General features: G+C 46.9%; 1 protein-coding gene across 1 annotated transcript in view; it reads left to right on the top strand.

Annotated features, from left to right (window-relative positions):
* The window catches only part of NHS (NHS actin remodeling regulator), a 395,745-nt gene that overhangs the window by 707 nt on the left and 378,600 nt on the right, over positions 1–16,438 (top strand). Inside the window, exon 3 of the mRNA XM_004710004.3 lies at positions 1–219. Within this exon, the coding sequence (XP_004710061.2) occupies positions 1–219 (219 nt within the window). The remainder of the gene's footprint in view (positions 220–16,438) is intronic.

The raw sequence follows: 16,438 nt of genomic DNA, 5'->3' as shown, positions 1-16,438 counted from the left end.
CCGCCGTGCTGCTCATGCTGGACCTGTGCGCCGTCAGCAACGCCGCGCTGGCCCGCGTGCTCCGGCAGCTCTCGGACGTGGCCCGGCACGCGTGCAGCCTCTTCCAGGAGCTCGAGAGCGACATCCAGCTCACCCACCGCCGCGTCTGGGCGCTGCAGAGCAAGCTGGGCGGCGTGCAGCGCGTCCTGGGCACGCTGGACCCCAAGCAGGAGGCAGTGCGTGAGTACCGCCCGTCCCCGCCCGGGCCGCGCCCTCGTGCCCTCCGTGGCCGCGGCCATCCCATCCCCTCGGCGGCGCGCTCGCCGCAGCTCGCACCTTCCGCTCCCTCCCACCCTGTCCCTGGGTGGGTGGCCTGGCTAGACTTGGGTCAGGAGGCGCACGAAGCGCAGGGAAAGTTGAAGGGCCGCTTTGGAACTTGCAGGGAGGCAGTGAATGGAGAGGGGGCCCCAAGGGCGCGCTGAGAAGCACATAGGCAGAGGGGTCTGAGGGTCGCCTCTGGGGTGTGCCCTCCACCTCCCTATCTCTAGAGTGCCACTCTGGGGCTTTGCAGCAGCCCCGCCTAGAGCACCACGGACGAGTTTGGGGGGCTCCACGGACGAGTTCGGGGAGCTCCCGTCCTGGTGGGTGTGTTTTCAGGACTTCTGCAATCCGGTTTTGTCACTCTTGCTGTGACCTCCAGGACTGCGCCGAGCCCCGAACTTGTACCTTTTGAATGTGTGTGACAGAGAGTGTGGCGTTGCTCGCTTTTAGAGTGAACTCTGGAGAGGGCTGTTCCAACCCTATGGGCCCAGCGTGGTTGCTGGAACTGGGTGGAAGACAGGGGTCTGGGGCCCCGGGGAGAGGGAAGAGACTTGAGGGCCTCTTTGTTGCTCTGAGCAGCCCTGAAGGGCTCTCTGTGCCTTCTGCTCACCAGGGTCCCAGAGGTGGACCGGGATTTAGGCAAGGACTCCTCAGCTCTGCTGGGCTGGCGAAGGGGGTGAGGCTGAGGTCTGGGAGTCCTTTGGGCCCCCTTTCCACCCTTTCACTCTTGCCTCCGCGCAGGGCTCCCCCTAAATGGCCCTTCTGTGCCATCTACCCTCAGAGGGACCCATACCCTGGTCCTCAAGCAGACAGTCGCCCATATTGTAGAAGCACCACCCCAGCGGCATGCCAGTCCCTGGACGCCTACTCTGGCTTCTACGCTCATGGCGAAGGCGATGTCAGTGACTTTGGCTTACATAAGTGGCGTCCTTGGTTGCCGCAGCAGCTGCGCCAGTGCGCGCTGGCCTTGGAAAGCGCGGGGTGGGGGCGCATGGGAGACCAGCCCCCCCACCCCGTTTTCCAAGCACCTGGCCCTACTGCTTGACCCAGGCCTCTTCGCCACCCCCCACCTAACCTGCCACCCCCACCCCCACCTCTCCTGGGACCCTCTCTTTGAACCCCGCCTCGGGAATTTGCCGCGTTTCTGTAATAACAATAACAATAAGCGTAATGAATAAATGATGTGCGCGCTCGGTTTTCGCAGCTATAAAAGACCCGGAGTTGGGTTAATGACTGGTTGTTTAAAAGGGCAATTCCGGGGATGAGTTCTGGAAAGAATTAGGACTGCCTTAGGCCAAGTCATATTTTACTTTGGGGACTTGGAAGTGAGCGCTTTAATCCTGCTTCCTTTCTACCTCAATGGCACAGCAGGGAAGGACCCTTCACTTTCCACAGCGCAGAGGTCTGGGCAGTGTGGTTGGGGTGAATGATGATTTCACTTCAAAGGGGCTGGGGCTGTAGGGGTGAGTTGCCCAGACTTGAGAGGTGCTTGCATTTCATTTCGTGTGTGTGTGTGTGTGTGTGTGTGTGTGTGTGTGTGTGTGTCTCACCCCTTGAGTTAGGTTTCCTAGGAGGAAAACTCAGTTCAGGAGCAGCAGATGCCTCATTGCCCCTGACTTTTGAGGCAGCTGTGGGCAGTTGTGTGCCCTGATTTTAACACCGTCCTTTCAAAGCCGTTTAATTGTTTGTATTGCAAACTAGTGAGTAATAGAGAAAAAACGGGTCTCCTTTTGTGTGTTCGTACAGTTAAGGGATATTTTGTGTGTTCAGAAGTTAAGGGAGATAATACACTGTTTCTTCATGTACATTTATTTGCAAATAAAACCCTCACAATTCAGGGCCATCTAGTCAGTGCTGACTCTTCTTCACTCTATTGGACAGGTGGAACTGCCTCTGCGGGTTTCTGAGGCTGTAAAGCTTTAGAGGAGCAGAACGCCTCCTCCCTTTCCTGCTGATGGGAAGAGTTTGAACTGCTCACCTTGTGCTTAGCAGTCTGATTTGTAACCCACTTCGCCACCAGGGTTCCTTATAAGAATCAACAAACTCATTGCTGTCGAGATCGTTTCACCTCATAACGACCATCCAAAAAAACCTCCCAACTCACTGTTATGGAGTCGATACCAACCCATAGTGACCCTATTGAGCAGGGTAGAACTTCCCCTGTGGGTTTCCGAGACTCTAACTCTGGAAAGGAGTATAAAGCCTTGCATTCCTCACGCAGGGAGGCTGGTCCTTGGGACCTGCTCATCTTGCCTTGCTGTTCACAGACATGTGTAACCATCCCTCCTCCGGGCTCTCCATGAATAACTAGAGGGGGCTCAACGATATTGTATCACACCCTTGGGCCCGTTAGCAGGAGGAGATCATGCTTGGTAAAGCCCATGAGAAAGAAGAAGACCCTCAAGGACAGGAATTGACCCAGGGGCTGCATCATGGGCTCGGACATAGGCATGATTGTAACGATGGTGTGGCATTGGGCAGTGCTTCCTTCTTTTGCACCGAGGGCCTCAATGAGTAAGCACAGACGTCTCAGAAGTACCTCAGAAGACAGGCTTGGCAAACTGCTTCCAGAAGGTCACAGCCTTGAAACTTCTATGAGATGGCACTAAGTTGGAATCAGCTCAAGGCAACCAATAGCTGGCCATTTAAAAAAAATCCAAGGATAAACTTAAAATTGATTTTTTTCATCTTTCTAACACCGCTATCCCCCAAGTCAAGACCTCGTTTCTTACCTGTATGTATTTAGGATGCCATTGTCCTTGTTTGATGTTGTAAAAGGCATGGCCTTTGGGTGGCAATGCACAAGACCGTGTGCCCTACTTCGTGTGTCCCCAAATGCAGAGCCTGAGACAAGGATTTTGGTGCAAGTCGTGAACCTGGGATGGAATCCCAGGAAGCACAAGGCAGAAGCAGGAAAATACATCTGAAGAGGCAGGAAAGGCAGCACTGTGTGTTATTGAGCAACTGGGATTCAGCCTAGCTAGGCACTCTCTGAGAGCATACCTCGAAATTGTTCCACTGAGAAGCGAGGAAGGGAGAATGTTTATCCCCTAACTTCCCAACTGGAGCATGAGCTCCCTGGCTTCTGGGGCCCACCTCATGGGTGGTTCCAGCATATTCTCAGGACCAGAGACCTGTCTTAGTCAGATAGATGCGAAAAGCCCATAGTGTGTACAAGAATGTACCTAGACGACCATTGGGAAAAGCAGAGGAGCTATGGCTGAGGCACCAGGGGCATTTGTTACATCGTACATCTCCTTTTGACATGGCTGGAAGCCAAGGGAGTTTAAAAGGGAGAAGAACCCTAAAGATAAAGCACCTTTTATTTTCTCTTCCTCTAAGGAAGGTTGCATGCCTCTATGCTCCCGCCCCAACTTCTCCCTCCAGTCACCATTCCTCATCGAGCTGGTGGCTCTGTTGCTTCAACCTTGGATAGCACCACTGCATCTTGTTGCCTCAGAGCACTCTGGGAGTGGTTTGCAGGAAGTGACAGGATCTGACGTCTATTTTAGCAAGGTCACCCTGGAGGAAGGGCTGGAGACTAATGGATCAGTTGACCATTGTGACTGGTAGCTGGTAAGAATTGGTTGAACTCCGAATTCATTTTGGAAATAGAATTGATGGTGATGACTGATTGGATTAGGCGCTGGATGTGGAGGAAAACAAAACAAAGCTGATTTAAGGACTCCTAGTTCCCTGGTCACATTTCCTGAGGTGAGGAAGACTAAGGGGAGAATGGATGGTGGGGAGGGTGGAATCAATAGTTTTCTCTTCAGTTCAAGTGATGTTTGTGATATATTAGAGTCTTAGACAACCAAGGGGACATAGAGTCAGTGAGCTAGCTGTGTGGGTCCAGAGTTCGGGCAAAAAGATCTGGGCCAGAGATAGCAATGTGAGATCCTGTCTGAAGCCTTGCAAGCTCCGACAGTGTGGCTGGAAAGTAGAAAAGGGCCAGAACTGAGCCTGGGGCCTTCTGTCCTTAAAAGTCTGGTCAAGGAGGAGAGAGGTTGAGAAAGAGCCAATGAGCAGTAGAAAATTCAGGAGAAGGTGAATCAAGAATGAGGGGCCAAGTCAACTTGACCAAAGGCTTCTGAGCGTAATAAGATGAGGACTGAGAAGGGACTATTGAGTTTGGTAGCCTGGATGTACTGAGTGGCCTTGGTAGGAGCCATTTGGATGGAGGGATGGGAACCAAATCCAAAGAAGAGGGCTTGAGAGAGAACTGGAGGGGCAGAAGAGGGGATCCTGGCAACTCTTGGAGGAAGTCTTGCTCCTCGGTGGGGTGGTGGGAGGGGCATACACAGGGTTCTGTAGAAAGGGGGAAATTGATGATTCTGATCAATTAATGGGATAGGTAAGACATGGAAGTTCTTGATAAGGTGAAGGAGTGCCAGTGGAGGGGAGGGAATTGGTGTGAACAGGAACTGGGGAGTTTTAGTCATAGCAACTGGAGGGAAGATGGATTCAGACAGAGATGCAAGTGGAATGCTGGAGTGACACGAGATGTTCTTGTCAATTACATGGCCTTGCTCTGCGCAGTATGTGATAGGGCCACCATCTGAAAGGGTGGTGGAGAGATGCGAGAAGGGAAAGTGCTATGCGTTGTCTCAGAAAGGGAGTGAAGATGCAGGAAGGAAAGGTTATTTGGCTGTGTTGACAGCTTTCATTCTTTCTCGCCCCCACCCCGTGTATTTAAAATGTATTTTGTACGTCACTAAAGACTGCCAGTCCACTTCAATTTTACTTTCCCTCCTTTTGTTAGCGATTCAGATCAATATTTAGATCTGAGAGGTAAAGAATCAGCAGATTTTTTTTTAACGCTGTGAACTTCACTCTCAGGTTTTTGTTTTTGTTTAATTTTTTTAATAATAATTTTATCGGGAGCTCTTACAGATATCATACATTCCATCGTTCACTCACATCAAGCAGCACTGTACAACTGCTACCTCGATCAGTTTCAAAACATTTTCTTCTTGAACTCCTTGATATCAGCTCCCCTTTACAAGAAACATATTCTGTAGAGTAACACAGCCCCTCTGTCTTGAGAGCTTTCTAAGACGGATGGTCATAAAATTGAAGTGAGTCTAGCTTTTCCATCATTCAAACCTTAGACTTTGGAATTTCTTTATGGCCTAAGACCCCAAGCTATTCATCCAAAGACATTTGATGATGTTGGCTTTTTGGTTACTGATTGTATTTAGTTAGGGAGTTGTAAAGTAAAATATTTATCAAAGTGTAACATATTTACAGAGAAGGGCACAGGTATAGCTGAGTTAATTTTCACAAAGTGAACACACTCCTGTAATCACCCACCCTGATCAAGAGACTGCGCATGGCTGTGCTCTAGAAATCACCGTCCTACTCTCCTCCCAGCAGTAGCCCCCTCCTCAAAGGTAACCACTGACTCAACTTCCATCTCCTCTAATTTGATCCTCCAGGGTTTGAGCATTATGTAAGTGCAATCACATAGTATGTATATTCTAGTGTACACCACTCTTCACTTAAACATCATGTTTTAAGATCCGTCCATGTTGTCTGGTAGAATAGAGTGGCATGCTCATTACTAAATAAGATGTCATTGTGTGCATTCACCCTGATTGGTTGATCCATTCTCTTGATGGTTGTTTCTAGTGGGGGCTCACTGCTGTGAACATTTTTGGTACAGGGTGTTTGGTAAGCCCTGGTGGCCTAGTGGTACCACGTTGGGCTGCCAATCTGCATGGTCTGTAGTTTGAAAACACCTTTTCAGGAGAAAGACTGGGCTTTCTACTCCAGTATCAGAAACCCACAGGGAGTTGCTATGAAGTCAGCATTGGCACGATGGCAGTGAACTTGGTGAGCCTTTGTACACACCGCTGCTTGGTTTATATCTAGGAATGGAATTGCTGGATCAGAGGGGATGGATATTTTGGCTTTAATAGATACTGTCTAACAGTTTGAGCTATTCCACATCTCCATCATTGGATTGTAGCCATGTTGGTGGACATGTAGTAGCATGTCACTGTGCTTTTCTCATTTGTGACCATTTGGAGAATCTGATTTGTGAATGGACTGTTCGTGACATCTGCTCACTTCTCAATAAGGTTTTAGTGTTTTCCCTACAGTCCTGTAGGAGTACTTTATACATTGTGGGTGGGAATCTTTTGCCAGTTATTAAAAACAAGAACTCGTTGCCACGAGTCCATTCTGACTCAGAGTGACCCTATAGAACTGGGTGGGATTGCCCCCGTGTGTTTCAGAGATGGTGATTCTTTACTACAGAAGTAGATCACCTCTTTTTCCCTAGGAGCTGCTGGTGGGTTCAAATTGCTGACCTTGCAGTTAGCAGCCCAACAAGTAATCGGGAACCAGGGCTCCTAACTGCCAGCTATAGGTGTCATAAATACTTTCTCTCAATCACCTGTGGCTGCTTCCTGAGAGTGTCTTTCACACAAACTACATATACTCAACTCCTTGTCTTAAGGTATGCTTCTAGGGCAGTGGTTCTCAACCTGTGGGTCGCGACCCTTTGAGGGGTGTCAAATGACCCTTTCACGGGGGTCACCCAATTCATAACAGTAGCAAAATGACAGTGATGCAATAGCAACGAAAATAATTTTATGGCTGGGGGGTCATCACAACATGAGGAACCATATTACAGGGTCACGGCATAGGAAGGTTGAGAACCACTGTTCTAGGGGAACTCAAGCCAAGATAATCTCCTGAATCTTTAAATGGTGAGGGAAAAGACCAGGAATATGGTAGACGTGATGTTTCTCATTCTGTTCCCCAAATGATTTCCCCAGAATTTTCATAGCAGTCGCATCACTACTTGCCATAATGTTCCATGGCTGGTCTAGAAATAATCGCTACTATCCTATAGCAGATTTGAACCTTGGACCCCTCTGCTGTTGTGGGAGAACTCTCATGCTGTCTATTGTTCTGGAGAGTGGACGGACCCCAGGAGGTCTAAGCTCCCAATGTAAGAAGACTAATTTTTGCTAGAGCAAAGAAACAACTGGGCTTCAAAAACTCTGTGGAAAAATCATAATATCTTTCACTTCCATTTTTTCCACGGACTTTTGGAAGCCCTCTCATAAAACCACTTGCTGTTGAGTCCATTCTGATCTCATGCTTGTCAGAGTGTAACGATCACCTTAAGAGTTTCAAATGGCTGCATTTGGGAAGCAGGTTGCTAAGGCTTTCTTCATTGGCGGCACCTCCAGTCTTTCAGTTTGCACTACAGACTCCAGAGCAGGCGCTCAAAAAAACTCAAATGCAAACTCACCCTCGCCCCCGCAGAACTCCAAGAACCACCTCAAACTCGCTGCCTTCGTGTGGTTGCTTACTCCTAGCGAGCCTGTAGGACAGGGTAGAACTGCCCCTGTGGGGTTCTGAGACTGGAACTCTTCACAGGAACAGAGCAGCTGGCAGTTTCTTTCTTTCTTTTATTTTTATTATTTTATTGGGGGCTCTTACAGCTCTTATCACAATCCATGCACATATCCATTGTGTCAAACTTATCTGTACATATGTTGCCATCATAATTTTCAAAACATTTTCTTTCTATTTCAGCCTTTGGTATCGGCTCTTCATTTTTTTCCTCCCTCCCCCACCCGCCCTCCCTCATGAACCACTGATAATTTATAAATTATTACTTTTTTCATGTCGTGCATCAACTGCTGTCTCCTTTCACTCACTTCTCTGTTGTCTGTCCCCTTGGATCAGTTCCCTCTTACTCTCCCCACCCCTTTCCCTTACCCTCCTAGTATTGCTACTCTCATTATTGGTCCTGAGTGGTTTCTCTGTCTTGGATTCCCTGTGTTTTGAACTATTATCTGTAACCGTGTATATGTATGTTCTGGTCTAGCCAGATTTATACGGTAGAATTGGGGTTATGATCATGGGGTGGGGGGAGGAACCATTAAAGAACTAGAGGAAAGTTGTGTGTTTTGTCAGTGCTATGCTGCACCCTGACTGGCTCGTCTCTTCCTTGTGAGCCTTCTGGCAGGGGATGTCCAATTGACTACTGATGGGCGTTGGGTCTCCACACTGCCTTCCCCCTCATTCACATCAATGTGATTTTTTCGTTTTGGGTCTTTGGTGCCTGATACTGACTCCATTGACACCTTATGATCACACAGGCTGGTATGCTTCTTCCATGTGGGCTTTGTTGCTTCTCAGCTAGATGTTTATCTTCAAGCTCTTAAGACCCCAGACGCTATATCTTTTGATAGCTAGCTGGGCACTATCACCTTTCTTCACCACATTTTTGTATGCATCCATTTTGTCTTCAGCAATTGTGTCAGGGAAGGTGGCAGCTGGTGGTTTCAAACTGCTGACCTTGGGTTAGCAGCCCAACCTGTAACCACAAAAACCCCTATCCCCTGAGAAGAATGTTGAAGTAACATACTGGTGAGCTGATCATTTGGGCTTGGTATAGCAATGGCCAAGAAGCCCTTGTGGCACAGTGGATTACACATTGGGCAGTTCATCTCAAGGTTAACAGTTCGAATCCACCAGTCACTTCTTGGGAAAAAGATGAGACTTTTTGCTCTGGTAAAGATTTCCAGCCTGGGAAACCCAAAGGGGGCATTCTCCTCTACCCTCTAGCATCTCTATGAGTCAGAATCGCTTTGATGACAGTGGGTTTGCTTGTTCGTTTTGGGGGGCGGGGGCGGGGCTTCCGGCAATGCCCATGCTGCTAGCAACCCTACTGAACAGAGTAGAACTGCCCCAGAGGGCATCCGAGGCTGCCACATCTTTCTGCAGGGGAGCAGCTGGTGGGCTCAAACTGCTGACCTTCAGCTTAGCACCTTCGCTCTTTACCCACCGCACTCCCAGGTCGCTGTGAGTCGGAGTCCCTGTGAGTGGATCCATTCAACTTTTGTGCAAATAGTACTGCTCTCCCCCTCATTCCCCCATTCTATCCCTGGAACAAGCTTTCTGTTAATGTGTTCTCTGGAATGTTTCAGGAGTTTTGGGTAGGTTTTTCCTCCCCCGACTCTGCTCAGCGGATTTTCAGAGGCTTTCTGAGATCCTAACAGTGCCATTGACAGCTGTGTTTAAACCCTCACAGAATGACTGAGAAGAGAACAATTTTTCAATGGTTCATAATTTATGGTCATAATTTCCTCATAATAGCAACCCCTTTCTTGCTTTGAAATCCAAACTGCTGAAATACTTTGCCTAAGAAATCCTGGTGATTCCATTGGGCTGATGTTGCAAAGACAATAACAATAGCGATGTCTCTCTTGTCTGTGGAAGTGTTTTCTACCTGCCCTCAGAAAGGGGCAAGTCCACATATACTCTCCGAAAAAACTCTTTCTTCTCAGATCTCCAAAACCCCAAGCTTATTGCCATCGAGGCAATTCCGACTCTTAGTGATCCTGTAGGACAGAATAGGTCACCCTGGGTATCAACGACTGGTAAGTCTTTACAAGAGTCGAAAGCCTCATCTTTTTCTTGCAGCATGGTTGGTGAAATCAAACTGCTGACCTAGTGGTTAACAGGCAAGCACATATCCACTATGTCGCCAGGGCTTCTAGTCTACTTTAAATAAGCATTACCTTTAGATTACAGTCCCGTGAACTCTCCCTTGTCATCCCACATTAGCCGAAGAGTCTTCAGGATTTGCTGACTCTATCCCACATGGTGGAATTTAAGGACAAGGGCAATTTTAAGTAGAGTTGGTCTTTAAGCTCAATAATCAGGAAGCTAACAACCCATTGACAAAATAGACAAGGCCTAGAGATTGTAGGCATTTCATTTTGATGGTTTGATGAAATTGCCTTTTACACTATTAAAAATCACGGGCCATGAGATTTTTCAGGTCATTCTGTTAAAAAAAAATAATAGTGCAAGCATCAGTCACAAAACTTCCTAAAAATTGTTTTTGCATCAGCAATTCTTCGTGGATCCCATCTTGGTTATAAAAGCAATAGAAGTTTGTGGTGTGGAATGGTTTCAGGAATAGAAAGATCTCATTCTAGGGCCTAAATTTATTGAAACAATGTTTGGGGGAGTCTTCCCACCAGACTGTAAGCTCATAGAGGTCAAGGACCCTGTCTCACGTACCTCCATGTATGACTGTGACATGCATGACCAATTTTTGTTCCTGACATTAATGTCCATTTTTCTCTCTCTCTTTTTAAACATTTTATTGGGGGCTCGTACAACTCTTACCATAATCCATATATTAGTGCCCATTTCTCAATCCACGACTGAACAGGTTTGGGTATAATGAGATAAGTCAATGTCCTGGTCTCCTTCCTATTGAAAACCCAATTCCTTCTGAAGCACCTCAGGGCATTCAAAGTGAAATCAATCGAGAGTAAAGTGAATTTAATAAGAAGCATGAGATCTTGACATCTTAAAATTGGAGAAGACCTTGGCACTCAATCAATCCAATATTCCACCCAGAGTTAGATTCTTTTTGTAAGGTGTGCCAGATGGTAGCCCATCGGATTTCCAGGCCATTTGAGACTCCTGTGAGTGGCAATGGTCCTGTCCCTTGTCCCCAGTTTATTGGTAGAGAGTCCCCATTCTCAACCAGTCCTAGGCCTCCGTGGAGGTGAAATCTGCCGGCTTGTAATGCCTGGTGGTCGGTCATAGCTCTCATCTGGAGCCATGTGGAATCTGCCTGTAGCCTCTTTTTCTGCACGTCTTTTATCTAGTCAGCAGTCCCTTCTAAATCTTTTTCAACCTAGGTATAACAACTTCGGTTCTTCAATGCTGTTTCCAGCCCCCTTCCACTCGAGTTGCCGGCTGCCATGATGCCGAGTACAAACAGGCCAATTCCTTTCTTGAGCTGAACAACACACTAGGCCTTAGGCAGTAACCCTTGTGGTTTAAACCATTACATGGCACTGTTGGTGCATGATGGCTTTTATGCACCCAACCACCTCCCTTCCTTTGGCAATTGTTTTACATGAGCTTTCCTCTCTTCCATTTGTGCAGAGGGTACTTTGAACTTAAGTATCACAGGACGCTGTTGTCTCTGTTAGATTGAATCTTGCTTGCTTTGCTCTTTCGTTTCCAATCAGTGGTGATGGTTTAAAATCCTGATTCATTGTGTCAGCTACTGCCCACAGCATTTTTCTTGATGCAGACATCATAAGCATGAGTCTAGGCTCTCACCCACGTCTTTTATATAATTATTGTTCAAATGGATTCAAGGCCAATGCCCACTGGCAAGCAGTCCTACCAATGTTTCTTCCAAGTTGACGTCTATTAATCAGCATTCCTGGGGTATCATTGGTGCAGCAGCCACAAGTGCACCTCGTCTTCCCTGTTCAAACCACATTTCTCCACCTTGCCCACAAGACCTATCATCGTGAGTGACTGTCAAATGGTTTGCTGAAATCAAGATAGTCCATATGTTTGTAGCATTCCTTTGATCTCTTAGTCTTAATAACCTTATTCCAAAGGGAAACAAGGTTAGTACGGCTCAAGCCATACCCACTTATAGTAATCATAGGGGCGATTTTAATTTTCTTGCATAGAATGGGTAAAGAGTTCATTTGGGGGGATCTGCTTTGGCGTTGTGCCCATGGAATGTTGGGCTGCACGTGAATTTTATGGGGCTTAGAGTCCATTTTCAGACTCTGTAGTTTGCAAATGGCAGTGAATCAGAGTTCTTGTTTCTTTCCTTCTTTTTGGATACCTGATGAGAACCTTATCTCTTTACTCTCTGGCTTGGGGGTTTTATTTTTCTTTCTTTCTCCCCATCCTTGCTTCTAAGGAGCACTCTGGCCGTACTTCTTCCAAGACAGGTTTGTTTCTACTTTTAGCAGTCCTGGGTACTTTCAACCTTCTTCTCCAGCTCCACAATTCAAATGTTTGAGGCAGACATGTTTTTACTAGTGAAACTGAACTACAACTGATTGTGTTTTTTTTTAATCATTTCATTGGGGGCTCTTACAGGTCTTATCACAATCCGTACATCCATGCATCGTGTCAAGCACCTTTGTACATGTGTTATCATCATCCTTTTCAAAATATTTTCTTTCTACTTGAGCCCAACTGATTGGTTTTAAGGAGACTTCTGGGGATATTTTTGGCTTAAGATTTAAAGGTGATCTCCAAACAATAGTTTCAGGGGTCCGAAGTCCATGAGAATTTGAAATTCTGTTCTGCTCGCCCCCGCCCCACTTTTGACTATGATTCTTTTTAGGCAATCTTTGATCAAAATGTTTAGTAATGAGAGTTGGGAACCACCCAGTTCTTCTGGTCTCATGGCAAGGAGAGAGTTTTTCAAAGAAGTGATTAGTTACATGTCATCCTCCTAGGCCCTTGTATAGCACCTGGAATCTTAAAAGATTGAAAGCAGTACAACAAAGCTCTGCACAGGAACTGGGAGGTCGAATGGAAGCACTGATTGTGCTATTAGGCCAGTTAACTGAAATGTCCCATGAAACCATGACCCTAAACCTTCAAATCAAGGAACACAGTCTCATGAGGTGGTTGATTGTACTTAGGCAGTGTTAGCGGCTGCTCTAACTTTCTGCCATTGTTGGAAGTCTATCTATCCTACAACTTTTGCTAAGTCATCTCTTTTAGATATACAGCTTATTGACAGCAATGATAACGATTCACTGTGCCACCCGACCCTCAATTAATTTGGAATTTCCATCACTATTAACGCCCCTTCCACTCCTGAAAATCACGAATAGACATTGTTCTTGTCTTTTTGATTAAGTGAAGCTATATAACATTTGTCCTTTCATGACTGACTGACTTCATTCAGCATACTATTTCCCAGCTCCATCCCTTCTCCTGCTGGCCAAGTAGTTTTCCATCGTAGGTACCACATTTCGTCGCTCGATCTGTTGATGTGCCACTCAGGTTACTTCCACCTTTGGGCTATGGAGAACAGTGCTGTAATGCACATTGCTGTACAAGGCCCCCGCTGTGTTCTTTTAGGAACTGCTTGGAGTGCATTACCTTTGGAGTTTGCTTAGGCTTAGGGGGAGTAAGGTTGACCAGAGTCTAGCTTATCTAATGGCTGAGAAACAAGAGAGCACGTGGTAATGCATATAAGCTCTGAAGCCAGATTGCCTGCGTTCTAATCCCAGCTCCACTCCCTTCAAAGGGGCATGCCTTCGGACAATTCAGTTCCAATTTCAGTTTCTTCATTTATCATAGAATGCCGGTGAAAAGAGCACCTCAACATCAGGTTGCTGAGAAGACTAAGGGAGACTGACATGTGGGCCCTCAGAGTGCGCTCCTATTTTCTCGAGATGACTGTTCATTTTCTCCGGTCAGTAAGAACCTGACTGCTGCTGTGAGATGCTAGGTCAGGCGGAAGAAGACAGCTGCCCAGACCATGCTGTGTGGCCGGCTTCCCCATGCCTGAGCCAAGCCAGCTCTGCAAGTTTTTGTTTTTTGAATTTCCTTTTGGCCTCTTTTTGTTATGGAGAGAAAAAAAAAAAACGACTTGACCAAGACTCTAACCATGCAGACGCATGCCAGACCCTCCTTGTGGTTCATCCCGAAGTTACAGAAAGTCTCCAAGAGCCAAAGGAGAGAAACAAACCTACAGACCACAAACACAATCCATTACAGGCATTGAAGAGGCCATTTCGAAAGTGGAAGGTTCTAGGGGCAGAAAAGGGAGGGGACCAGCATGAGGGAGATCCAGAAGGCTGGGGTTACCCTGGTCATTGGAGTGGTCAGGTGGGCATCATTGAGCAAAGACTGGAAAGATGTGAAGTAGCAAATGATGTGGACAGCTGGGGGAAGAGTGTTCCAGCAGAGGGAACAGCCAGTGCAAAGGCCCTGAAGTGAGAGGGTGTCTGGGGTGATAGAGGAAGCCAGGAGGCCAGTTTGTAGATGTGGAATGAGCAAAGAGTTGAAGAGGAGGTCTGAGGGGTGGGGTTGGGGCAGATGACAGAGGGTCCAGAAGGCCATTTAAGGACTTTGCTTTCTGCTGTGGTTGAAGTAGGGAGTGTTTGGATAGTTACAAGCCTGCCCTTGGCATGATTAACACAGAGTTTAAAAGAAGGACTTGGAAGTGATTTAAACATGGTTGTGTGTGTGTATGTGTGTAGAAAATGTTCTGAAATTGATTGTGGTGATGATTGTAAAGCTCTTCTTGATGGGATCGAACTATTGAAGTGTGTGATGTGAGGATTAAGTGCCCCTAAAACTGTTAATAAATAAGCAAATGAAAGAATTACTCTGGCTGTTCTGTTGAGCAGTCCCTAGAGAAGGACATCACACTTGGTCAAGGAGAGGGGCAGCGGTAAAGAGGAAGGCCCTCAAGGAGATGGATTGACATAGTGGCAGCAACAGTGGGCTCAAACTTAAGAACCATTGTGAGGAGGTCCCAGGATCGGGTGGTGTTTGGTTCCGTTGTGCACAGGGTCGCTATGAGTCGGAACTGACTCAATGGCAGCTAACAGCAACATTCTATTGAGAACATATAGTGGAAGGGGGGGATGCTCTTGCCATACTCCTGGTAAGAGACGGTGGTGGTTTAGTGAGAAAAGGTGGATTTGGACTTAGAGTTATCCGCATTCTTTGTTTTGTGTTTCCGTTGATCCCCTCTCGTAGGACAGACTAGAACTCTTCCCATGGGGTTTCCAAGACTCTCCCCTGTCTTTACGGAAGCACACTCAGTTTTCTTTGTGGGCTTTGACTGATGATCTTTCAGTTAGCGACCAAACGATTAACTTCTAGGCCATTGGGGCATAGTAATTTTGTCTTAAAACACTACACACACACACAGAGCACACACACACACACACAGAAATCAAGGCCATTTTCATCTAGTTGATTCTAACTCAGAGAGATCCTATAGCCCCCCCCCAAAATAATCAAATCCACCGCCATAGAATTGTGGGCCTGGCAAGTCAGCCTAGAGAGGAGGGTCCAACATTGAAAAGTTACGGAAAGCCGATGTCTCTCCCCACCCTAGGCAACCATGTGACGGCACTTTGTGTTGCTGTCAGAGGTAGGACAGCTAAGCCTCACAAAGATGTCTAATGTGCTTTGTGACCTTGTTGGAGTCTTGAAGAAGTAGGCACCTTTTTTAGAGTCTTGTGGAATTATTTTGCTGTCTAAGCAAAAAAAAAAAAATGCCAAAGCTGTTTGAACAAATACTCTTTAAAAATCCAAATGCAATCTGCACACAAGAACTCTGGTGGCACAATTGTTACGGGCTCAGCTGCTCACCGAAAAGTTGTTGGTTTGAACCTACCCACCCAGTGGCTTCGTGGGAGAAAGATCTGGTGATCTGCTCCCATAGATGAAAACCCAAACCCATTGCTGTTGAGTCAATGCAGACCCATAGCAAACCTCTAGGACCGAGAAGAACGGCCCCACAGGGTCTCCTAGTGTGTAACCTTACAGACGCAGAATGCCTCATCTTTCTCGCGAGGAGTGGTTGAGGGAGCACAGCTTAAACACGGTGCTCCGAGGATTCCTTTCATAAAGATTACAGCCTAGAAAATTGGCACAGGTGGTTGCTATGAGTCGAAATCAAAATGGCCCTGAACAAGAAGAACAAATCTACATACAGAGAAAGGCACCGACCTTCACCGTCCAGTTTGATGAATTGGAACAGCCACATGCACCTCAGACAGGTAATAATTCTCCTTTGAGGTTGCAAAACGGTACCAGCCCCTCCTGGGGCTGTTCTGTGAAGATAGGCAAAGAAGAAGATGTTTCTGGGCCCTCACAGAGCATTAGGCTAAGAACTAGCAATCCATGCATAAGATTTCTAAGACCAATTGGCACAGTGCCATTTCTTTAGCTTAAGTGCGATGGGGTTCGGCTGTTTATGACATCTTGGAGCTGGTCTGTAGGGGAGGGTCCTGTTGGCAACAAGCATAAACATCTGCCTTCTGAGGCTCCAGGTGTGACCTAGAAGGAGGAGCTTTTCTAAGGTAACAGTTAAGAAGACATTTAAACAGGGAGAAGAAGAACAAGAAAACGAAAGCCTTGTTCGGGCTCAGGCTAACTTCTAAGTAACAGGGGGCTCTGATTTGTAACAGAGCCTTTTCTGTTTATGCTGATGTTTGTAGCCTGGATTGGGCAGAAGAACGTTGTTTAGAATTTGATTTTATGAGGGAGCGGGGTGCGGGGAGGGAAGGGAAAATGAGGACCTAATGCCGGGGGCTTAAGTGGAGAGGAAATGTTTTGAGAATGATGAGGG

The sequence above is a fragment of the Echinops telfairi genome, unplaced genomic scaffold, assembly GCF_000313985.2.
Source record: "Echinops telfairi isolate 266 unplaced genomic scaffold, ASM31398v2 ScPeMD7_53;HRSCAF=182, whole genome shotgun sequence".
Taxonomy (NCBI): Eukaryota; Metazoa; Chordata; class Mammalia; order Afrosoricida; family Tenrecidae; genus Echinops; species Echinops telfairi.
This window is presented reverse-complemented; position numbering and strand designations above follow the sequence as displayed.